General features: G+C 48.3%; 1 protein-coding gene across 1 annotated transcript; it reads left to right on the top strand.

The window, feature by feature from the left end:
- On the top strand, positions 1–23,151 carry HMGCL (3-hydroxy-3-methylglutaryl-CoA lyase). The gene is made up of 9 exons (XM_012439790.3): positions 1–98; positions 4,894–4,977; positions 8,510–8,617; positions 9,314–9,409; positions 11,185–11,333; positions 14,682–14,745; positions 16,774–16,962; positions 20,528–20,653; positions 22,189–23,151. The coding sequence occupies exons 1-9, from the start codon at positions 39–41 to the stop codon at positions 22,288–22,290; spliced, it is 978 nt and encodes a 325-aa protein (XP_012295213.2). The 5' UTR covers positions 1–38; the 3' UTR covers positions 22,291–23,151.
- Positions 23,152–24,505: the final 1,354 nt, after the last annotated feature.

Raw genomic sequence — 24,505 nt, 5'->3', positions numbered from 1 at the left:
GGTCCCAGATAGGTTGCCGCGGGGGATGCTGGGCCAAGATGGCAGCAATGAGGAAGGAGCTTCCGCGGCGGCTGTTGGGCTTGAAGTTCCTCCAGGCTGTAAGTGCCCCGGGCCGCTGAGGCGGCGACCCTGCAGGCAATCTGACTGTCAGGGTCGGGGGCTTGGCCCGTGGTGGCTGCTCTCTTAGAGGCGAGGCCGGACAGCTATCAGGCCAGAGTCGGGAGAGCCTTGGAGTCTTGGACCCTCCCTGTTCCCTCTAAATCCTTTGAAGGGGATGGGAAAACTGAGGCCCGGAGAGGTGGTGGATCATGGAGACCTGGGACGCCATCCGAGGCGTCCTGATTCCCCGCCCAGGGCTCTTTCCAGTGACCCTGGCCCCTTTCTCCCTCTAATTGTGCTTCAGACCTCTCCAACTCTTCATTAGTGAAAATCACGAACACCCTTCCATTTCCTTCGCCTGCATTTCCAACTCCTATCGCTTTTAGAGACGCTTGGGGAGCGATCGCAGTGTATCGAGCGGGACTCGAGTTGAACGGAGCCAAGCTGTGATTACCTTGGAATTGCACTTTGATCCTGTTCGATCCTGATGTTTTCCCCTCTCCTGTTCTCAACAGAGGAAAAGTGTAGGAGAGGTAGCTGTATAAAGGGTTGAATAGCCGGGCGCGGTGGCTCACGGCTGTAATCCCAGCACTTTGGGAAGCGAGGCGGGCGGATCACGAGGTTAGGAGATAAGAGACCAGCCTGGCCAATATGATGAAATCCCCGTCTCTCCTAAAAGTACAAAAATTAGCTGGACATGGTGGCGCATGTCTGTAATCCCAGCTGCTCGGGAGGCTGAGGCAGAAGAATCGCTTGAACCCGGGAGGCGGAGGTTGCAGTGGGCCGAGATCGCGCCGTTGCACTCCAGCCTGGACGACAGAGGGAAACTCCGTCTCAAAAAAAAAAAAAAAAAGAGTTTAATAAATTGTGTTGGTTAAAGCCCAAGGCTGCTCTGGGCATACCGCCTATGGATGGGGTAACGCTGCTCCGCAAGGAACAGTCAAAATAAAAGGTGAAGCTAGGGTGTCCCAATAGTTTTGCCACTTTCTAGGCTTAATGACATAGTTATTTACTTTCCCTAAACCTCAGCTTTTTCATCTGTAAAACGGACAACATTCCCTTGGGGTTGTTTTGGAGATTAGAGAAAATTTAAGTAATGCATTTGGTTCCTAATAAGTTATCAGTCCATGGTGGTATTTTTACCTTAGAGAGTTGAGGAGTAGTTATAGCTGTATAGAGGGAAAAATTATACACTCGTGATGCTGAGTCCGGCTCAGAAAGCCAGTTAATGTCTTTACTAGTCCATTCACCTGCTGCACCACCAGCTCATGTGTAAAATGAAGATGGCAATTCCAACTTGGAAAGTTAAGAAAATTAAACAAATAGTAGATATTAATATATTTTTAAGAAATACTTGTTGTAATGAGATGGCCTTCCATGGGGTTCCAAGCATAGGAACTAGTATTAGTATTAGTATTAGAACCAGATAAGGGTTCAAGTCCAAGCTCTGTCACTTTCTAACTGTGATTTTTGGGTAATCGCTCTGAGGCTCAGTTTCTTCTCCTACAAAGCTGGATAATAATAGTCCCTGCCTTGAGGTTGTGATGACTGTAGTAAGGAGGCAACAATGGCCTGGAAGTTAGGAACTTGAGCTCTGCAGCCACACTGGCAGGTTTAGATACTGCCTCAGTGACTAGCTCTGCCTGTCACCTAGGGAAAGTTACTTAATCTCTTTTTGCCTTAGATTTATTGCAGTAAAATGGGGATGATGATAGTTCCGGCCTGATAAGATTGTTGAGAGGACAGTATGGGTTAATATGTAATGGCTCTTGTATGTGCCTGGCAAATATTAAGTGTTTAAAAAATGTGAATTGTGGCCAGGTGCGATGGCTCACTGGGGAGGCCAAGGCAGGTGAATCACCTGAGGTCAGGAGTTCGAGACCAACCTGACCAACTGGTGAAACCCCATCTCTACTAAAAATACAAAAATTAGCCAGGTGTGGTGGCAGGCACCTGTGATACCAGCTACTCGGGAGGCTGAGGCAAGAGAATTGCTTGAACCAGGGACACAGAGGTTACAGTGAGTCGAGATCATACCACTGCACTCCAGCCTGGGCAACAGAGCAAGACTCTGTCTCAAAAAAAAAAAGTGAATTGTTATGCGAAGAACTGTTACAGGGAAGGACGTGGAATGGAGCTTCTAATGTTCTAATACAAGCAACTTGGAAGCAGGTTTTAGATTCTTTCAGCAACACTCAACCATTATTTATTGAGTGCGTATTATGCCCCAGGGCCTTAGAAATACAGCATTGAATAAAAAAAAATCCCTGTCTCATGAAACTTATATTCCAGTGAGATAGTTTTAGGGTGATGTACTAGCAGAGGCTGAACATCCCTGTTGGAGATTCAAGTTGCAGGGACTTTCCAGTATAGCCTGTTTACTTCATGAAATTTAGTGGCTTATCGCCTCAGTCTCTAAGAGGCCTTGTTGGCTAAAAACAAGGCCAGTTAGGTGAGTTGTTCATGTTCCAGCTGCTTCCTAGCAGGGAATTCCTGGGCGCTTCAGGGGGTTGAGATCTTTAGCAGATTACACAGTGTGCCTCCCTCTTTGCCCCATGGGGGTATATTTATCCAGATTAAATCTGAAACAAAGTTGATTTGAAGAGTTATGGTATCAAGACAGGTAGAGGAAAGAGGAAAAAGAAGTCTTGTGTTACTTGATAGGGAAGACTAAGATTTGGAGCAGACTTTATGTAGAGGAGACAAGACATTTTGTAAAAAATGTCTTCAGCTACTAGGGGTGTTATTTCCCCTTAGACCCATTCTTGTCATCACCCAGACTATGACTGTAACAGAATAGAGCCCTCCTGCATCTTGCCCATACCCTGAAAAATCCAGGACTGACTACTCCTTCCCATATTCAGTAATTGCTCTCTTCTGGTACAGCTGTGTCCTTCATGGTTTATTTGTTATTTTAATAACTGTAATGAGTGCCTACTTTGTACCAAACACAGTGCCATGTCCCCATCCATAAATTATCTGTGTGTGCCCCTATTTCTTTTCTTTTTTTTTTTTGCGATGGAATCTTGCTCTGTTGCCCAGGCTGTGGTGCAGTCATACGATCTCGGCTCACCGCAACCTTTGCCTCCCAGGTTCAAGCAATTCTCCTGCCTCAGCCTCTTGAGTAGCTGGGATTACAGGCACCTGCTACCATGCCCACCTAATTTTTTGTATTTTTAGTAAAGACGGGGTTTCACCGTGTTAGCCAGGATGGTCTCGATCTCCTGACCTTGTGATCTGCCCACCTCAGCCTCCCAAAGTGTTGGGATTACAGGCGTGAGCCACTGCGCCTGACAGAGTAGGCATTCTTTATCATGCTTTGAAGAAAATAATTACAGCTCTGATATAGAAAATAATGGGAATGGGAGGAGTGGCAGCTTTGCGAAGGGTGGTCAGAGGAAGCCTCTCTCATCTGAAAGACGAGAGAGAGAGAGAGAGAGAGAGAGAGAGAGAGAGAGAGAGAGAGAGAGAGAGAGAGGTGATAAGAGCCAGGTTTAAAAAAAAAAAGCCAGATAAGGAGCCTTGGGGCAGCGGAAGCCCTGCTGTGAGAGAGAAGGCAGGGAGCTTAGCCACCTGTTGGGTGGAGGTTGGGAGTGGAACAGTAGGGGCAAATGATGATTTCAGGAGGTCAGCAGGAGCCAACTCATACAGAGTCTTTTCTTTTTTTTAATTAGAAAGGATCAAGTGACGTTTAGAGTCACTTAATTTTTTTTTTTTTTTTTTTTTGAGACAGGGTCTGGCTCTGTTGCCCAAACTGGAGTGTAGTGGGACAATCATTGTAGAGCACAATCATGGCTCACTGCAGCCTGGACCTTCTGGGCTCAAGCAGTCCTCCCACCTCAGCCTCTTGAGTAGCTGGGACTATGGGTCCATGCCACCACACCTGGCTAATTTTTATATTTTTAGTAGAGATGGGATTTCTTTGTGTTGGCTAGGCTGGTCTCGAAGGCCTGCCTTGGCCTCCCAAAGTGCTGGGATTACCGGCGTGAGCCACCTCGCCCGGCCTTTTTCTTTTCTTTCTTTCTTTCTTTTTTTGAGATGGAGTCTTGCTCTGTCCCCCAAGATAAGATAAGATGAGATCGAGTACAGTGATGCGATCTCAGCTCACTGTAACTTCTGCGTCCCGGGTTCAAGCGATTCTCCTGCCTCAGACTCCTGAGTAGCTGGAATTACAGACACCCACCACCACACCTGGCTAAGTTTTGTATTTTCAGTAGAGACAGGGTATTACCTTGTTGGTCAGGATGGTCTTGAACTCCTGACCTCAAGTGATCTGCCACCGCAGCCTCCCAAAGTGCTGGGATTACAGGCATGAGCCACCATGCCCGGCAATGCCTGGCCTTTTAAAACTACTTCTAATGTACATACAACAGCATATAGAGTCCTATAGGCCATGGTGAATAGGTGAAAGGGATGAATCAGGTTCTGGCTTAAGCAATAGGATATATGTGATGCCTTTTATGGAGATGGAAAGGATGGAGTCAGCCAGGCTTTAGGAGAAATTAGAGTTCTGTTTTGGGATGGTTACATTGGAGAGATGTAAATAGAGCTGTCAGGTAGGCAGTAGAAAATGAGTCTGAATTTCAGGGGAGAACCTGTAATGGGAGCATGAATCTCTTGCTTGTTCCTGTTACTAAGTGAAATATTCTTTTTGTTCTTAATTCTAAAACAGACCAAATGTGAATGAAATGGTGAGAAATATTTCTTCTTGTCTCATTATTAGTGAAGATTGGCCTTCCTGGGAATTGTGGCAATCCCTTCCTCATACTTCTTGTTTCCTCTTTTAAACCAAAGGTCAGCACCTCATCTATGGGCACTTTACCAAAGCGAGTGAAAATTGTGGAAGTTGGTCCCCGAGATGGACTACAAAATGAAAAGGTAAAGATGGAAATGAGCCAAAAAAGGCTTTTCGAGCATCTGCTTTGAGTATTCCATGTAGTAGGTGCCGTGGCAGTGCACAGAGCTATGCAAGATGTGATTCCTCTGCACGAGTTAGGGAAGAGAAGAACAGGCCAGACAGGGACACGCACCTGTGACAGTTAAATGATCTAAAATGGTGGGGCAAGCTGGGTGGGTGACTCATGCCTGTAATTCCTAATTACTTGGGAGGCTGAGGTGGGAGGATGGCTTGAGCCCAGGAGTTTGAGATGAGTCTGGGCAACACAGCAAGACTCCATTTTATTTAAAAACAACAACCAAAAAAATAAAAGCAAACATTAAATTGAATGATGGTGCAACAGGTTTGGTGTCCCCAGGTCCACAGCCCAGTGGGGTGGGGTGGTAAGACCCAATGCAGAGATTTAACCTTGGGGTGTTCCTTATGAACCTGTTGGTAAGAGCAGAACAGTTAGAAACAACCTAAATGTTTAGTATGAGGAAATTTGGGTCAGATACATTATGGACTTTTTATAAAATAAAATATTATGAAGCCATTAATAACATAGGTATATATTAAGTGGCTTAAGCAGGTTATAAAATAGTGTGTGTGGCTGGGCATGGTGGTGGCTCATGCTTGTAATCCCAGCACTTTAGGAGGCTGAGGCAGGTGGATCACTTGAAGCTGGGAGTTTGAAACCAGCCTGGCCAATATGGTGAAACCCTGTCTCTACTGAAAAAATAAAAATAAAAAACAAATGGCTGGTCATGGTGCACACACCTCAGCTACTCCTGAGGCTGGTGCACAAGAACCCAGGAGGGAGAGGTTATAGTTAGCCAAGATCACACCACTGTACTGATTTGTATGGAAAGCACAATTCTGTCTCCAAACAAAAACAAATACTGCATGCACGCACGTTTGTGTGTGTGTATATATACATAGTTTTTTTTTTTTTTTTTTTTGAGACGGAGTTTCGCTCTTGTTACCCAGGCTGGAGTGCAATGGCGCGATCTCGGCTCACCGCAACCTCCGTCTCCTGGGTTCAGGCAATTCTCCTGCCTCAGCCTCCCGAGTAGCTGGGACTACAGGCGTGCGCCACCACGCCCAGCTAATTTTTGTATTTTTAGTAGAGATGAGGTTTCACCATGTTGACCAGGATGGTCTCGATCTCTTGACCTCGTGATCCACCCGTCTCGGCCTCCCAAAGTGCTGGGATTATAGGCGTGAGCCACCGCACCTGGCCTTATATATATAGTTTTTGAGACAGAGTCTCCCTCTGTCTCCCAGGCTGGAGTGCAATGGCGCAATCTCGGCTCACTGCAGCCTCCGCTTCCCGGGTTCAAGTGGTCCTTCTGCCTCAGCCTCCTGAGTAGCTGGGATTACAGGCACCCGCTGCCACACCCAGCTAATGTTTGTATTTTTAGTAGAGACGGGGTTTCTCCAGCTTGGCCAGGCTGGTCTCGAACTCCTTACCTCAGGCGATCCACCCACTTTGGCCTCCCAAAGTGCTGGGATTACAGACATGAGCCACTGTGCCCGGCCATGTAGTTTTTGATCTTAACACTTTTATGTAAGAAAAAAGTTTACATGCATATGGGAGCATTTATGTAGACTAGGATCTAGACCAACATTTCCCATGGAACTTTCTGTGAAGATGGAAATATTCTAGACCTGAGCTTTTCCATGTGGTGGCCACTAGACCCAAGTGGCCCTTGAGAACTTGACATGTGGCTAGTGTGACTGAGGAATTGAATTTTTATTTTTAAACATTTTTATTAAATTTAACTAACCACACGTGACCAGTGACATGTTGGACTGCACAGATCTATAAAGTTACACACGAGGGTTTTAATAGTGTTGTCACTGGAAGGTTCTAATCGTAGTTTCTTTTGTTTTGGGCATGTTTTTCTGAAAGAATCATGTATTGATTATTTTTTCAATAAGAAAAGCTTTTTCTTTCTTTTTTTTTGTTTTTTTAAAGGTGGGGTTTCACCATGATGGCCAGGCTGGTCTTGAACTCCTGACCTGAGGTGATCCACCCACCTTGGCCTCCCAAAGTGCGAGGATTACAGGCTTGAACCACTGCACCCAGCCCAGAGAAGCTTTTTCCTTTTCTTTCTTGTTTTTAGCATGTCCACCCTAGCTTTAATAGTGAGTGCTTGTTGGAAACAATAGTGTATAAGTTCCAGGAGGGCAGAATCCCATCTGTTCTGCTTACCACTATGTCCCCAGCACCTAGCACAATGGCTGGAACATGGAGGGTTTTCAAACATTATTTGTCAGACCAGGCACAGTGGCTCAGGCCTGTAATCCTGGCGTTTTAGAAGGCTGAGGCGGGCAGATCGCCTGAGGTCAGGAGTTTGAGACCAGCCTGGCCAACATGGTGAAACTAAAATAAATGAATTGGGTGTGGTGGCATTCACTTGTAGTCCCAGCTACTCTGGAGGCTGAGGCAGGAGAATCGCTTGAATCTGGGAGGCCAGAGGTTGCAGTGAGCTGAGATTGCACCACTGTACTCCAACCTGGACAACAAAGTGAGACTCCATCTCAAAAAAAAAAAAAAAAATTGTGCCATAGATTAAGTTAGAGTAGTGGGAGAGAAACTGAAGAAGGCAGGTGAGGGGAGGACCTAGCAAGAAGGACCTGGAGTTTTTTTTATGTGTGTTCTTTTTGTTTGAGACAGGGTCTTGCTCTGTGTCACCCAGTGCAGTGGCACAATCATGGCTTACTGCATCCTTGACTTCCTGGGCTCTAGCGATCCTCCCACCTCAGCCTCCTGAATAGCTGGATCACAGGCACGTGCCACCATGCCTGGCTAATTTCTGTATTTTTTATAGAGACATAGTTTTGTCATGTTATCCAGGCTGGTCTTAAACTGCTAAACTTAAGTAATCTACCCACTTCAGCCTCCCAAAGTGCTGGGATTACAGGCGTGAGCCACTGTGTCTGGCCAGACCTGGAGTTCTTAGAACTTTTTGTCTAATCCTGTAAGTACTGGGGAGCTATAGAAAGCTTTTGATGCAAGAGAATGAAAGATTGGAGGCTGCGTTTTAGGAGGATTCTTGTGTAGGATGAATTAGTGGCGTGAGACCATGATACAGGATAATGATGGTAGATTTGGAAAGAGGAATCCATAGAATCTGGTGAGCGACTTGATACGGTGGGGAGGAAGAGAAAGAAGCTATGTGCTGACCACATGAGGCTGAAGTCCTATGCCAGTTGGGAGACAGAAGAGAGAAGGGTGTTATACTTTGGGGCCCCATCCTATACCCCCCAGAGGGTTAGTCATCTCTGCCCTTTTAGGCAATCACACATTGCTCTCAATTTGTTTATGAAGGGATTATAAATTAACACACATTTACCGAAGGCAAAGCCTGCATGGCAGAAAAATGTTTCTACATAAATAACTCCTTTTCCGGTGAGAAGCTGCATCCACTGCAAAAAATTATCTGTAGTTTTGAACTAACAAGCACTGCATTCTGAGGCTGTTTTACTACTAACTTTGCTGACCTGGTGTTTCTCTCTCCACTATAGAATATCGTACCTACTCCAGTGAAAATCAAGCTGATAGACATGCTTTCTGAAGCAGGACTGTCTGTTATAGAAGCCACCAGCTTTGTGTCTCCTAAGTGGGTTCCCCAGGTGAGCCCTAGCCCTCAGTAAGAGGCCTTTCTCCAGGGATGAAAAGTTTTGCATTTGCCTTTTAAGCAAGTAGAAGTTGACAACATAGGTTTCCAGGCCCCTGGCTTTGAGAGGTCTCAGGTGATTCATAGCACTGTGTTGCAGCAAAAGAACATGACCTGGGGGATTCAGGCCCTTGGGTCCCGTCTTGGCTCTGCTCTGACTTTCTCAGTGACATTGCTAAGGCCTTTCCCTTCTCCATGTTAGAGATGACCTCTTCTAGCGCTAAAGTCTAAAACCTCTGCGTAGTTTCTTTGTTTGTAAAAGAGGAGGACTGACAACTCCTGCTTCACGAAGGTAGTTAAGTGGAGAAGAAACATCCTGTTACAAAATGGGTGTTTAACACAGAGCTGAGCTCAGTGCCTGGCCCAGAGTACGTTCTCGATAAATGGCTGGTAGTAGTATTCCTGCTGTTTCCGCATAGGTAAAGCTGGAAGTATGGGCCATATGGAGAAATTGGGATCTCATCCAAACCAAGGGCCTTCTGGCCCATCAGCAGTCAAACAAACAGTAAAAGTATTGGGGAGACTCAGCTCTGCAGAAGGAATTATTATCTAAGAGTTCTAGAGAACAGAGGTTTTGTGATGAAAAGGTTTTCTCTAACTGAACTCTCTGCCTGCTGTTGGTGATGACTTGGCAATGTCTCTTGGTTCCTAGATGGCTGACCACACTGAAGTCTTGAAGGGCATTCAGAAGTTTCCTGGCGTCAACTACCCAGTCCTGACTCCAAATTTGAAAGGCTTTGAGGCAGCGGTAAGAGGATAGCTTGTTGGTGGGGCTCCTGAAATGAGATTGATGGTATTGGTCCCTGCTTTGACTTGGGGCCTCAGTCCCCTGTCCTGAGATGTCCATCTGAACACTTGTCTGTCAGCCAGACCCTGGGACAGACCTAGCCCTGCCACTCACTACTCTGTTGACAAGCCTATAAACTAGGGCTAATGATAGTACCTGAAGTTGGGAGCATTTCAGAAGATAGGATGCATGTACATTGCTTAGCAAGAGCCTGATAAAAGGTAACTGCTTGATAAATGTTAGCTCTTTTGATTAACCACTTCTTTAGAGAAAGGTAACCAAGTTCTCCACAAGAGTTTCAACAGTAGTTGCTGGCATCTGCCAACTTCCTTACAATTTTAGACAAGAACATCTTTGGAGATGCTGGTTCTGCATTTAGGCCAAAAGCTTTTTTTGGCTGGGCACAGTGGCTCACATCTATACTCCTAGCACTTTGGGAGGCTGAAGAAAGAGATTAGCTTGAGGCCAGAAGCTTGAGACCAGCCTGAGCAACATAAGGAGACCTGTCTCTACAAAAAAAAAAAAAAATTAATTAGCTGACTGTGATGGCCTGTACCCGTAGTCCTAGCTACTCAGGCGGCTGAGGCAAAGGATGGCTTGAGACCAGGAGTTTGAGGCTACAGTGAGCATAATAGCACCACTGAACTCTCTGCCTGCTCTTGGTGATGACTTGGCAATGTCTCTTGGTTCCTAGATGGCTGACCACACTGAAGTCTTGAAGGGCACTCATCAAGCCTGGGTGACAGAACAAGAGGAAAAAAAAAAAGCTTTTTCTCAAGAGTGACTTCCAGGGTTGTGGTGGCAGTGGTGGTGGTTTCCTTGGGGAAAGTCAAAGTTGTTGTTGTTTTTTTTAATTGACAGAATTTACTGTGTTTGTTTCCTAGTGCTACTGTAAGAAAGCACTACAAACTGGGTGGTTTAAAACAATAGGAATGTATTATCTCACAGTTCTGGAGGCCAGAAGTCCCAAATCAACGTGTCAGCAGGCTTGGTTCCGTCTGAGGCCTCTGGGAGAATCTGTCCTGTGCCTCTCTGCTGGGGTCTGGTGGTGGCTGGCAGTCCTTGGCATTGCCTGGCTTGTAGCATCTCTCTAGTCTCTGCCTCCAACTTCCCAGAGCCATCTTCTCTGTGTCTCTGTGTCTTCATGTGGTCATCTTTTTTTAAGGTCACCAGTCCTATGAGAGTAGGAGCCCACCCTATTCCAGTACGGCTTCATCTTAACTCATTTTATCTGCAATGACCCTGTTTCCAAATAAGGTCACATTCTGAGGTGCTGGGTTTTAGTTCTTCAACATATCTTTTTAGGAGGGCACAATTCAACCCATAACATTCACATAACATAAAATTTACCTTAAGAGAAGTTTTTTGGCTGGGTGCAGTGGCTCACACCTATAATCCTAGCATTTTGGGAGGCTGAGGCAGGCAGATCACAAGGTCAGGAGTTCCAGACCATCCTGGCCAACATGGTGAAACACTGTCTCTACTAAAAATACAAAAAAATTAACTGGGCTTGGTGGCATGTGCCTGTAATCCCAGCTACTCAGGAGGCTGAGTCAGGAGAATTGCTTGAACCTGGAAGGCGGAGGTTGCAGTGAGCCAGGATCTCACCACTGCACTCCAGCCTGGGCAACAGAATGAGACTCCGTCTCAAAAAAAAAAAAACACCTTTTTGCCACTCTGTGTCAGTGTTCCTTAAAGAGAAAAGTGCTGAAAGGAGTTCACCCGGATGTTGGCAGGTTGCTGCTGGAGCCAAGGAAGTGGCCATCTTCGGAGCTGCCTCAGAGCTCTTCACCAAGAAGAACATCAACTGTTCCATGGAGGAGAGTTTGCAGCGGTTTGATGCAATCCGGAAGGCAGCCCAGTCAGCCAATATTCCTGTGCGAGGGTGAGTCAGAGCATAGTGGTATCTTTTCCTCTGTACCGTTCGGAATGGAAGTAGACTCAGACTCAAGTGGTCCTCCTGCCATAAACTTCTTATCCTGGGTGGAGGCAGCCCAAGCTCCACACCTAGACATCTTTTTCCAAGTAAGTGTAGTCAGAAGAAATCCTGGCCAAGTACTTTCTCTCAAACCTGAATTTTGGGTCCGTTCACCAGCTGACTATGATGGCATGTGCCTAGCAACTTGCGAGACTGAGGCAGAGGATGGCTTGAGACCAGGAGTTCGAGGCTGCAGTGAGCCATGATAGCAGCACTGCTGTCATGCTAGAGGAATCTAGTAGGACAGGACGCTAATTGGGGTTTGTGGGGGCAGTTGAGTCCTGGCTTTAACACTAGCTCTTCACACATCCCTGGAGAGTTCCCAAGGCTTCTAAGTTTCCAACATCACGTCTCTAATATCAGTAGTTCCAGGGATTGTGTATTATCTATAATAACTGAAACCTCACAATAGCCCAGCAGGGAGTAGGTTATCCCCACTTCATAAATGACAAAACCGAGGCCCAGTGAATAGTCTACTGTAAGGTCACACTACTGTGCAAATTGAAGCCAGAGGCCAGGTGCAGTGGCTCACATCTGTAATCCCAGCACTTTGGGAGGCCAAAGTGTGTGGGTCACCTGAGGTCAGGAGTTTGAGACCAGCCTGGCCAACATAGTGAAACCCCATCTCTATTAAAAATACAAAAATTAACTGGGCATGGTGGTGGGTACTCTAATTCCAGCTACTCGGGAGCTGAGGCAGGAGAATCACTTGAACCTGGAAGATGGAGGTTGCAGTGAGCTGAGATCATTCCACTGTACTCCAGCCTGGGCCACAAAGCAAGACTCCGTCTCAAAAAAAAAAAAAAAATTGTGGCCAGAATGATCTTTCAAAAATGCACATCTGGGCTGGGCTTACTCCTATAATCCCAGCACTTTGGGAGGCTGAGGTGAGCGGATCACCTGAGGTCAGGAGTTCGAGACCAGCCTGGCCAACGTGGTGAAACCCTGTCTCTACTAAAAGTACAAAAATTAGCTGGGTGTGCTGGCACATGCCTGTAATCCCAGCTACTCAGGAGGCTGAGGCAGGAGAATCACTTGAACCTGGAAGGCAGAGGTTGCAGTGAGCTAAGATCAGTGCCACTGCATCCCAGCCTGGGTGACAGAGCAAGACTCTGTATCAAAAAACAAAACAAAACAAAAACACAAAAGTACACATCTGATCACATCCCTCCTGGTTAAAAACCTTTCAGTGACTAACCAAGTGCAGACTTTTTAATGAGGTTTACAAGACCCTGCATGATTTGGTCCCAGCTCTTTTCTGTAGCCCTACTGTTCACATTCCCTTCTGGCCCCTGCTTCCTCTGCATGGTACACTCCAGCCCAACTACAACTTCTTTCTGTTTGTCACATGCCTCCACTCTCTCTTGCCTCTGGGCCTTTGCATGTGCTTTCTGTGGGCTCAGAACACCCTTCCTTGGGAGGCCAAGGTGGGTGGGTTGCTTGAGCCCAGGAGTTTGTGACCAGCCTGGGCAACATGATGAAACTCTATCTCTACAAAAAAAAAAAAAGCCAGGTGTGGTGGGATGTGTCTGTAGTCCCAGCTACTTGGGAAGCTAAGGTGGGAGGATCAGCTGAGCCTGGGAGATCCAGGCTGAAGTGAGCCAAAATCATGCCCCTGCACTCCAGCATGGGCGAAAGAGTGAGACTCTGTCTCCAAACAAACAAACAAAAAAACACTTCCTCCACATCATCATGCTTCTCGTGGATAACTCCTGCTCATCCTTCGGGTCTTCCTGTGGGAGTCAGTTCCTTTGAGAAGCTGCCCCAGTCCTTCAGCTGGAGTTAGCGCCCTTCTCTGGGACCCCATAGTGTCTGGACATCCTCTAATATAGCACTTAGCTGCTTTTAAAATTCCCTCCCTGCCCCACCTCACTAGACCGTGCACTCCATGAGGGCAAAGCCCTCATCTCTCCCAGTCCCTGGGGTGCTCTGCTCTCCCAGCTCAGGGCCTAGCACACAGTGGGCACTCAGTCACTGGTGGGCAGGTGGATGAAGGGAAGCAGGGGCTCCAGTGACATTGGCCTGACTCCCACATCTGTGTCTTCCTCAGCATCTCACTTACCTTTCTCTTCCTCAGCAGTGGTTGGAGAATAAGTGGGAGCATTAAAATGGAAAAGTACACTGGGATCTTTATTTATAATTTCAGAGTCTGAAATTATTTATCTGTTGAACAGTTACTATGCCTCTTAATATGCAGAATACTTTGCTCGACTCTAAAGGGTTTTAAAGACACCTCAGCTCCAACAGGGCAGGTGGGAATAGAAGTCGTCTAGATCCAAAATCCACACTCCTTACCATAGCCCAAAGACCCGTGATCAGACCTGTGCCCACCTCGCTGACCTTCTCATCTCGTACTTCTTTGCCCCTTGCTCTCTCCGTCTCAGCTATCCTTTGTTCTGCCTGGAACACGCCTGGCTCTTCTGTCTCAGGGCTTTCCCCGGGCTCTTGTCTCTGCCTGGAATGCTCTTCTCACAGATCCCGCCTTCTCTTGGGTCCAACATCCTGTCCTCAGAGGGGTCTTTCCTGGACCCTCGCTACAGCTGGCCTCCTCCACTTGTTCCTGTCATTTCCCGTCTTTCCTCTGTGGCACGTCACTTCTGAGATTTTCTCTGTTACTTATTTGGTTGCTTTTTTATTGTCTGTGTCCCTAGCTTGAGATAAGCTCTGAGAGGGCAGGAACCTTATCAGTCTCGCCCACTGCTGTATGCCCAGTGCCTGGCGCATAACAGGCAACTCAGTAAACATCAGGCGAATGAATGAATGAATGAATCCTCTAGCAACTCCCTGGGGCAGCTCATCCCTTGGTCCTCAGGCCAGCCCAGCCTGTTACTGACTCATATCCAAGTCAGCTCTTGTTCTGAGTTTGGTTTCACCCAGTCATTGGTCTCTTCCTAGAAGTACTGGTCCCAGCTCCCTCGGCACGTAGTTCTGCTCCGTCTCCCACCGTACAACCCAGCTGCTTGCTCTCCTTGCCCTCTCTAGCTTCTCCTCCTCTGCTTTATTGTAAATCCTTGGCTGCCTCTCCTGAGGCCTGTGCAACCTCTGCTTCCTCAACTGTAGGTCCCTTGTCCCCCAGTTTCCTGCCATGGCTCTCTACTGCCTCCTCCTGGCACTGAGTTGTACCACCCTGCCCTTTGCCCAGCTGCAGTTGTGGATTGCACACTGATCAGAAATGTTTGTTAAACAGCCCTGTCTCAGCCCTGCTGGCCAAAGAGCTCAGGACACTGACTTCATTCCTCCCCTGTCTTCCCACAGGTACGTCTCCTGTGTGCTTGGCTGCCCTTATGAAGGGAAGATCTCCCCGGCTAAAGTAGCTGAGGTGTGTGCACGTGTCAGGGTGGGGGGGTTTGGTGAGGGTTGGCCACCTTGTCTGCCCCTGAGTGCATACCCCTGAGGTTCCTCTCCCCACCTTTTCCTGGAGGTTCCTGATTTCATTCATTCACCCAGCTCCTTCAGTAAGCGCCCTATCCCACGTGAGCACAGCCCTGCACTTGCTCCCTGGAGGCCCCGCTCCTAGCCAGACACGTAGTCCTTGAACTCCCTGGCCTCTACCCCAGCCTGAAAACCTCCGATCCAGTTTCCAGTCTGGTCATTGAGGTGATCCTCTGAGGAGGGGCTCCTTACCCAGGAGTTCCCACAGCTCCTTGCAGTGATTGAAAGGCCACAGCCCTGAGGCCCTCTCAACAGTCACCAGGTCAGTGCTGAGAAGAACACAGTACAGGAATTGTGTTTGACCAGCCCAAGAACTTACGTCATTTAATCTCCAAAACCACTGTACAAATTTGGTATTATTATTCCCTTTTACAGTTAAGGAAACTGACACTAAATAATTTGCCATACAGGTTACAAATGCTGAAATCGGGTCTCAAACCTCATTTTGTCTCCATCCAAAGCCCACTTCTTCCCAGGATACTTGGTGGCATCCAGATAGGGGAATGGTAACAGTAGCAACTGTTCCTTGAGAGCAGCTGCCCTGCTCCAGGTCTTAGCCTTAGTTGCTACCAGTCCTCTCCATATGACCAAAGGGTCATCACCATTTTTCAAAAGCAGAAATTGAAGCTCAGAAAAGTTAAGTTCCTTGCCAAGGCCTACAGCTAGTGAGCAGCAGAACTAGGACTTTAACCCAGCATCTCATTATTTCAAAGGCCCGCTCCTTCCCCTGCACCCTGCCGCCCCCTAAAGGCCAGCCACTACCACCCCACTCTCTGCAGGGCCACTGGGGGCAGTGACATCACTATTTCATTTATCTAGCAGATCATTGGTGTCTTCTGGTCCCCCAATCCCGCCACATCCCATGGCACCTTGTCCAGCAGCTCCGTGCCAGCAGCAGGTTCTTGGGTGAGGCGCATACTGCTTCCATTTTGCAGTGGTTTTAGAGGTGTGCAAATGGGCTCCTAAAAATTTAAATAGTGATGTGTCTCTATTAAAAAATATAACTATTGGCTGGGTGCGGTGGCTCACGCCTATAATCCCAGCACTTTGGGAGGCTGAATTGCGTGAATCACCTGAGGTCAGTAGTTCAAGACCAGCCTGGCCAACATGGCGAAACCACATCTCTACTAAAAATACAAAAAATTAGTGGGGCATGGTGGCAGGCACCTATAATCCCAGCTACTTGGGAGGCTGAGACAGGAGACTCTCTTGAACCGGGGAGGCAGTGGTTTCAGTGAAGTGAGATCACACTACTCCACTCCAGCCTGGGCGACAGAGCAAGACTCCATCTCAAAAAAAAATTATATATAGTTTATATATTCTATATTATAACTATTACCCGGGCATGGTGGTGCACGCCTGTGGTCTCAGCTACTTGGGAGACTGAGGTGGGAGGATTGCTTGAGCCCGAGAGGCTGAGGTTGCGGTGAGCTGAGATCACACCACTGCACTCCAGCCTGCGTGAGAGAGAGAGAGACCCTGTCTCAAAAAAGAAAAAAATGTATAACTAGCATCTCAGACTCATAATTTCATGGATTTTATTGCTGAGGATAAAACTACATGAAAGGAATGAACTTCACTGATTCCAGCACCTGGGTCTACCAGTCTCATGTGACAGTGGTAAGTGAAGGACTGAAGTCTGAGGGACACAGGCAGGGAAGAAAGAACAGGGGTTGGAGCCTCAGGACTGTGAGCTGGCTCCAGCGGCTGGCTCTGCCCCTTAAGCCTCAGCTTCCTGATCATAGAATAAGGATCATCATTCCCAGTGGGAGTTGTGAGGAGCACGTGATCCTGTGGGAATTGAGTACTTCAGACACAGAAGTGTTCTGCCCAGGCTCAGGCCCCCTGCTTCTGAGTGCTTGGATCCCCTGGCTCATGGATTCTGTATCCTCCAAGTACCTGCTTGCTTCCCTAGGTCACCAAGAAGTTGTACTCAATGGGCTGCTATGAGATCTCCCTGGGGGACACCATTGGTGTGGGCACCCCAGGGATCATGAAAGACATGCTGTCTGCTGTCATGCAGGAAGTGCCTCCGGCTGCCCTGGCTGTCCACTGCCATGACACCTATGGCCAAGCCCTGGCCAACACCTTGATGGCCCTGCAGGTAATCAAAGGCATATGCTCATTCTCCCAAAGGTCGTGGTGGGCAGGACAGCTTGTTATCACTTATTCTCTCAGCAAACATTTGCTGGTGCCAGTATGCCAGGTCCTGGGCTGGCAATGGTAGACACAGTCGTCGTGATCCCCAGATGTGAAGTGTACACCTCTGTACTGGGGAGACAGTCAGGGGAGTTACGTGGCAATCCTACTGCATTACGACAGATGCCATGAAGGGAAGAAGCACAGGGCTCAGGAAGCCTAGAGGGGCCCCGTCCCAGCTGAGGAGATCAGGGAGGATGTGCAGAAGAGGTCTGAGCGAAGCTTGAAGGACGTAAAGTAAGCCGCTGGCAAGGAAAGAGGAAAGGTCACTGGGCAGAGCTGCATCTCAGGACTGATGCGGGTTCAGGGAGGGCTCATACAACATACAGCGCTGTGGGTGTGCGCGTGTGTGCAGTGGAAGCAGGTGAGGAGACAGGAGGAACAGAGGCCAGCAGAGGTCACTCAGAGGGAGAGGCTTTTATGCTGTTCCCCACGGATTGAGCTAAGACCTCAGATTTGGTTTCCCTTGAGGTTTGCTTGTCGTGGGCTGGCCTGGAATGGGGATCCATTGGCTGGCAGCCAGATAGAAGGAGCATTGTTAGTGTCAGACCTTGCCATAGCACTGACCTAACCTTCCATCTCTAGGATGGTGATGGCAGTCCCAGCCACCTTTTTTTCCTCTCAGTTATCCCCTAGAGGTACATGTCTGAATCAGGTGAGTCTGTTACATTCTGGGCCTGTTTCCTCAGAGTTGTGGCTGTCAAGGTTAAGGTTGGTAGCTCTGTGGTCCCCTCATTTCTCGGCTTACTGTGACACCCTGCCCTGCTTCTGGGCTTTCCTTCAGCTCATGCGTTTCCTGGCCAGGCAGGTAGGGAGAGTGACTTCCTCTCCCATGGCTTGCCAGGCAGGTAAAGGGGATTTCTGCACAGCTGAGGTGAGTCTGAGGCAAAACTTCATCCTGCCCAGGCTCAGGACACTCCTGCTCCTCTGTGCCTGTCTGTTTATGGCACCTGATGTCTCAGAATCCCCTTTTTGAAAATTTATCAGGGAACAGGTTGAGCTGTGTGAGGTTTGGCAATAGCTTCCTCTGACCTCCCTCTTCTATCAGTTATTTGAGAAATATGGATCGATGTGCCAGGTTAAGTGCTGACTTAGATGACAGAAACAAGACCCAGCCCCTGCCCTCTGGGAGCTGATGTCATGTTGGGTGGGGAAGACGGATGGAAGATTACAGGTGTGTAAATAACAGATTGTAAGACCATTTATTCACCTGTTAAAACCTAACTCCTTCTGTGTGCCAGGCTCTGCTCTCAGCATTGAGGAGTCAGCTGTGACCAAAACAGAGTCCCTGATCTCATGAGGCTGACAGTCTAGTAAGATGAGATAGATAATAAATAAGCATATAGCAGGGCAGGTGCTCAGAAGCACTGTGGAGAAAAATGAAGCAGGTTAAGGGAGTGCCAGGTCTTTCTGTAGAGTGGTCTCACTCAGAAGGTAGCATCTGAGAGAGATCTGCAGACCCCTAGCAGGCAGAGGAAGGGAGGGGAGCCCCATCCAGGAAAGCAGGCGCAGAGCCCTGGGGGAAGAGGAACATGAGGAGGCATGTGGCAGGAGCGGTGTGACCGAGGAGAGGGGCAGAGATGTCAGGGTTAGAAGAAGGCCATATCCGGTGGGGCCTTGTAGGACTTTGACTCTTTTAGACTGAGCTGGGAAGCTAACAGAGAGTCTTTAGCAGGGGCAGGGAGGGAGATAATCTGAAATGTTCCCTTTAAGAGGCTCCTTGGCTGGGCATGGTGGCTCTCTGTAATCCCAGCACTTTGGGTGGCCGAGGCAGATGGATCACTTGAGGTCTGGAGTTCGAGACCAGCCTGGGTAACATGGTGAAACCTCGTCTCTACTAAAAAATTAGCCAGGCATAGTGGCGGGGGAGTAGCTGTAATCCCAGCTACTCGGGTGTCTGAGGCACAAGAATTGCTTGAACCTGAGAGGCAGAGGTTGCAATGAGCCAAAATCATGCCACTACCCTCCAGCCTGGGCAACAGAGCAAGACTCCTTTCAAAAAAACAGGGGCTCCTCTGGCTGCTGTATAGAGAATACGCTGTAGAAAGACAAAGACAGAAGAACCAGTTCAGAGCCTACAGCAATCCAGGTGAGAGACGTGGCAAGGGAGCCTGGAGGGCACAGGTGCATGACTGGATCTCAGGAGTTTGTATTCTGATCTGTGAAGCTTGAGACATCTATAGGCAGGTATGTTAACCTGGGTGCAGTTACTTGGGAGCGAGTGGAGATGGAGAAGCTGTCTGAGGAGTGAGCAGTAAGGGCTCTAACCTTCAGAGATCAGGGAGGTGAAGAAGAGCCAGCAAAGACTGGATCGAGGCCTCAGGAGAGGCCAGAGCACCATAGGAGGAAAACCACGGGGATGTGGAGCCCTGAAGCCACATGGAGGAGGTGTCCAAGATGATGTGGAGAGTCAAGTGCAAAGATGAAGACACTTGACCTTTGTACTTAGCTACAAGGAGGCCACCAGTAACCGTGACTAGAGCTGTTTCAGTGGAGGAATTGTGGGGACTCAATCCTGTTTTGAATGGGTTCAAGTGAGAATGGCAGATGTTAAGTGGGAACAGCTCTTTTGAGGAACTTTGCTTTGAATGGGAGCAAAGAAATGGGAGGTTGGAGGGTCCCAAAAAGGGTTTATAAAAGATGGGAGAGATCACAGGCTGCTGTGTGAGGATGACCCAGTAGAGGCGAGGAACAGGTTGCAGGAAAGAGAGGAGAGACTTACTGGAGCACATGCTGGAGCAGGCGGGAATGGGCCTCACGCTGAGGTGGAGGGGTTGGCCTTGGCTGGGAGCTCGGGGTCCACCCCAGGCAGCATGAGGGTCAGTGGGTCTGTAGGCCCAGATGCAGGCAGGTGGGTAGATGAGACGGTGGGAGTCAATGGAGACAGTCTCTTCTGATTCCATCTGTTTCCATAAAGAAGCAGATGAGAATGCGGATGGGGAAGGGGGTGATAGAGGTTTAAGAAGAGAGAAGAAGGTGAAATAGTCATCTGGGAGAGTGGGAGAGTAGGAAGCGACTGACCTGGGAAGATGGGATGTGGCTCTAGTGTGGTGAGGCCCTGACTGAGTGACAGCAGCATGGAGGTGGTGGGGTGTAAGCGGCGGGGGGTGGGTGGGGGGAGTAATTAATGAACCACAGTAAACAACAGGGGTCTGAAATCTCAGCATTGGGAGTGGGTTAGGCTGGTGGTCAGAAAAGGTCTCCCTGAACAGGAGGCTTTTAGACTGAAACCTAAAGGGTGAGAGTCCACCAAGAAAGGAAGGATACTGCCGGCAGAGGAAACAGTGTAACAGGAACTAAAAGGAGAAGCACTGTCTGTTTCAGTGGGACTTTTGTGTCCACAGAATCATACACCAAAGGAAAGAATGACTCTGGAATTTCAGGCAACAGACTTGGGAGGTTTGCAAGGCCCAGCTCTGTGGGTTCTTGTTCCCAGTGACAACTGTGTTTCATCATCCTTATGTTTCCAGATGGGAGTGAGTGTCGTGGACTCGTCTGTGGCAGGACTTGGAGGCTGTCCCTATGCACAGGGGGCATCGGGAAACTTGGCCACCGAAGACCTGGTCTACATGCTAGAGGGCTTGGGCATTCACACGGTAAGCCCGCCCGCCCCCTGGTGGTGACAGCCCTGAACTGACCAGGGCTCCTCCTCAAGCTGAGAACAAAAGCGGATGCGGGTATTTGGGGCTGTTAAGGTGCTGAGTAGTAAAGAGGAAAAGGGTTGGCCACGCGCAGTGGCTCATGCCTGTAATCTCAGCACTTTGAGAGGCTGAGGCTGGAAGGTCACTTGAGCCGAGTTTGAGGCTGCAGTGAGCTACGATCCTGCCAGTGTACTCCAGCCTGGGTGAAAGAGCAAGACCCTGTCTCTTAAAAAAAAAAAGGAAGGGAAGGGTACCAGGGATTATGGATATTTGATCTAATGTTTTAATGTTTGTGAGAGTAGGACTGAGTGAGGCCACGGCCATGGCCACAAAGAGGCTGGGGTGTCAGAGAGTGACTTTGATAGTTCAGTCCTAGGAGGCATCAGGGAACATGGAAGAGGCCCTGGTAAGGGTCAGGTTCATGACCTGAAACGAATCAGTTCTCTCTTGCCCTTTGTTTTGTTCTATGTAAAATAAGGACAGTAGCATTAGCTTGCCAGGGATCCGCCAGGGTCCATCAGGGCCCTCAGTGGTGAATGGAAGCAGAATAGCATCTGTGCTTGAGGATAAGATTGAACTGGGTTTAAAGCCTACTCCTGCCACTCACAGGCTATGAGAAATCAGACACATTATTTCATCTCTCTGAACCTAAGAAATTGGAATAATAATAGCATCCGTCTCATGGAGCCATTGTGAGGATTAAGTAAGAAAACGTATGTAGAGGGCCAGGCACGGTGGCTCACACCTGTAATCCCAGCACTTTGGGAAGCCCAGGCAGGTAGATCACCTGAGGTCAAGAGTTCGAGACCAGTCTGGCCAACATGGTGAAACTCTGTCTCTACTGATAACACAAAAATTAGATGGGCATGGTGGTGTACCCCTGTAACCTCAGCTACTTGGGAGGCTGAGACAGGAGAATCACTTGAACCCGGGAGGCAGAGGTTGCAGTGAGCTGAGATCGCACCACTGCACTCCAGCCTGGGCGACAAGAGCAAAACCTCTGTCTCTAAAAAAAAAAAAAAGATGTGGAATGCTTAGCACAGAGCTGAGCATGGAGTGCACATCAGCAAATATGAGCTATTCTGTGAACAGAGGGTTTCTGCATGGCCCTTTCAGCTGGTGTTTTTATTCTTCCCTCTCTGCCTTACCATCCTCACTTGAATATCAGTTTTTTACCTCTGTGGGCCAGGCCCTGTGCTAGGCCCTGAAGAGGGAGCACTGAACAAGGCTGATGGGATCTGTGCCCTGGTAGTGGCACTGCAAACCATTATACAGACTGGGCATCTTATGCGAGGGGGAGTCAGAGGAATAACCCAGGTGCCAGACAGAGAGGAGCTCACTGGCAGCTGGTGTCCCGCTGTCAAGGGAAAAACCCTGTTTATCTTCACCTTTACTTTTTCAGTATCAACAGTTGTCTGTCCGTGCTGATGTTTTCCCTGGTGTTGAGGGTTTACCATGACTTACCGCATCCTCTAATTTATTTCTCAAAGGGTGTGAATCTCCAGAAGCTTCTGGAAGCTGGGAACTTTATCTGTCAAGCCCTGAACAGAAAAACTGGCTCCAAAGTGGCTCAGGCTACCTGTAAACTCTGAGCCCCTTGCCCGTCTGAAGCCCTGGAGACGGTGTGGAAATAGGGGCACAAGGCCGGGCGAGGTGGCTCATGCCTGTAATCCCAGCACTTTGGGAGGCCGAGGTGGGTGGATCACGAGGTCGAGAGTTCAAGACCAGCCTGGCCAAGATGGTGAAACCCTGTCTCTACTAAAAATACAAAAATTAGCCGGGTGTGGTGGTAGATGCCTGTAATCCCGGCTCCTCGGGAGGCTGAAGCAGGAGAATTGCTTGAACCCAGGAGGTGGAGGTTGCAGTGAGCCAAGATTACGCCACTGCAGCACCCGAGCCTGGAGACAGAGCAAGACTCCATCCCAAAAAAGAAAAAAAGAAATAGGGGCACACACAGATGATTCATGGATGTGGACATGGAAATGAGAATGAGGTTAACGGCGCAGGTACCTCACAGCCAGCTCTACACAGAGGTCTCTCCTGGCAGAAAGCAGGCGAGGGGCAGGAGGAGCTGCTTGGCCTCAGACCCTCCTGCCAGACCTGAGTAGGAGCAAGAGGCTTTGAGGGCTGAAGTCTCCCTTCATCACAGACCCTGGCCCAGGAGTTGAATGCCTGAGGGCATGTGGAAACCCCATTCCCTACTTGGCATGATCCTCGAGTCTCCTCTCTGGATGGAATCTGCAAGCTGGCCACCTCTACACAGCTCCACCCTGGCATGCCCTTGGGGCCATTGCACTCTGACTTCTCAGGACACAGGTCCTGGAGGTTCCTCCCAAGCTGGCAGAGGCCATTTGCGGAAAGTGGAGAGCTTCTGCCAACTCCAGCATCTCTGGAAAATCTCCATGCTGAATGTGATTTTTGAAAACAGTTTATGTAATTAAAGGTTGAATGGCCACAGAATCATTCCAGCATTCAGTTGTGCAGCTGTGTGTACACATGAGTCTGGAGGAGGAAAATACCTTACCATGTTGCACTTTGGGAGGAAAATGGAGACTAGTTTATTAATCTTTGTATTCCCTCCCTGTTTCCCCACCTCAGCCCCAAATCCATAGTGACTGGAATTCAGTGGCTTATTCAGGAGGCTGCCTGCAACAGTTTGCTGGCCAGAGCACCCGGAGGAGTTGTTTCTGACCTTTGCCTCTGTGACCGGGGCTGTTGCACCAACTCCCCTGCTTCGGGCCTCTGCGGCCCAGTCACTCCCTGGCTCTCACAGGTCCGGGAGCTCTCACTTGTGGGTGCCCCAGGCGCTGATTCCCAGCCAAGGGGAACACTTGCGTGCTCGTGCATTTATTTTTTTTTTATTTTTATTTTTTTATTGAAAGCTTAGCTTTTTCTGTTTCTTTTTTTTTTGAAAGAGAGAGAATAGGAAGGAGGAAAAAGGAAGAGAAAGAGATAGAGAGAATGGGGAGGAGGGAGAAGGAAAAGAAAGAGGGAGAGAGAATGGGAGTATTGCTTTCTTGCCCAGGCTAGAATGCAATTTAGTAATGGGTATTGAAAAGCTCTTTTATACTGATAATTATACTTAATGATGTAGTCAGGAAGGAATAAGGGAAGAAGATAACAAACAAACAGCCAACCAATATTTAATTTAAACCTATGAAATGCTATGCGATTACTGAGGAGTGATTTACTTCCAATTATATAGTCACCTTTGGAATAGGTGTGAGGTGGTAATGTATGTTTTGTGTATTTGAAGTGGAGAGTTCTATAAATGTTTATTAAGTTTACTTGTTCCGGGTCTGAGTTCAAGTTCTGAATATCCTTGTTAATTTTCTATCTCGTTGATCTATAGAATCATTAGCTCTTCTTGTTACATTGATCCTTTTACCATTATGTAATGTCCTTCTTTGCCTCTTTTGATCTTTGTTGCTTTAAAGTCTACTTTATCAGAGGCGAGAATTGCATCTCCTGCTTTTTGTTTATTAGTTTATTTTTACTCTCTGTTTGATTGGTAAATCTTCCTCCTCTCTGAGTCTTTGTGTATTTAGGGCTAAAACAATACTAAATGCTCGTGCATTTAGGGCCCCTTTGCTCTGATTTCATCACGCAGTACTTCACATTTGGTGCATACTATTCTCTAGCCCTACCACTTTTCATTGTAAACAATCATTTTCTAACCTGCCGTCGTGGCAGGCAGAGTGTAGGCAGACCATGCCCAGCAGGTGGAGGCCGCGGTAAGGGTGAGAGCCGAGGGCGCTGGAACCTCTAGTGTGGCCTGACAGCTTCCTCCAGCTCCTTGGTTTATTT

The sequence above is a fragment of the Aotus nancymaae genome, unplaced genomic scaffold (assembly GCF_030222135.1).
Source record: "Aotus nancymaae isolate 86718 unplaced genomic scaffold, 86718_ANA_hifiasm-v0.15.2.pri h1tg000053l, whole genome shotgun sequence".
In the NCBI taxonomy this organism is placed as follows: Eukaryota; Metazoa; Chordata; class Mammalia; order Primates; family Aotidae; genus Aotus; species Aotus nancymaae.
The sequence above is the reverse complement of the archived record's forward strand: the minus strand, read 5'-3'. Positions and strand labels throughout refer to the sequence as shown.

Coding starts and splice junctions, on each gene's coding strand:
- HMGCL (XM_012439790.3), top strand. CDS start 39: ATGGCAGCAATGAGGAAGGAGCTTCCGCGGCGGCTGTTGGGCTTGAAG. Junction 4,978..8,509: donor ATGGACTACAAAATGAAAAG/GTAAAGATGGAA, acceptor TCTCCACTATAG/AATATCGTACCTACTCCAGT. Junction 8,618..9,313: donor CTCCTAAGTGGGTTCCCCAG/GTGAGCCCTAGC, acceptor CTTGGTTCCTAG/ATGGCTGACCACACTGAAGT.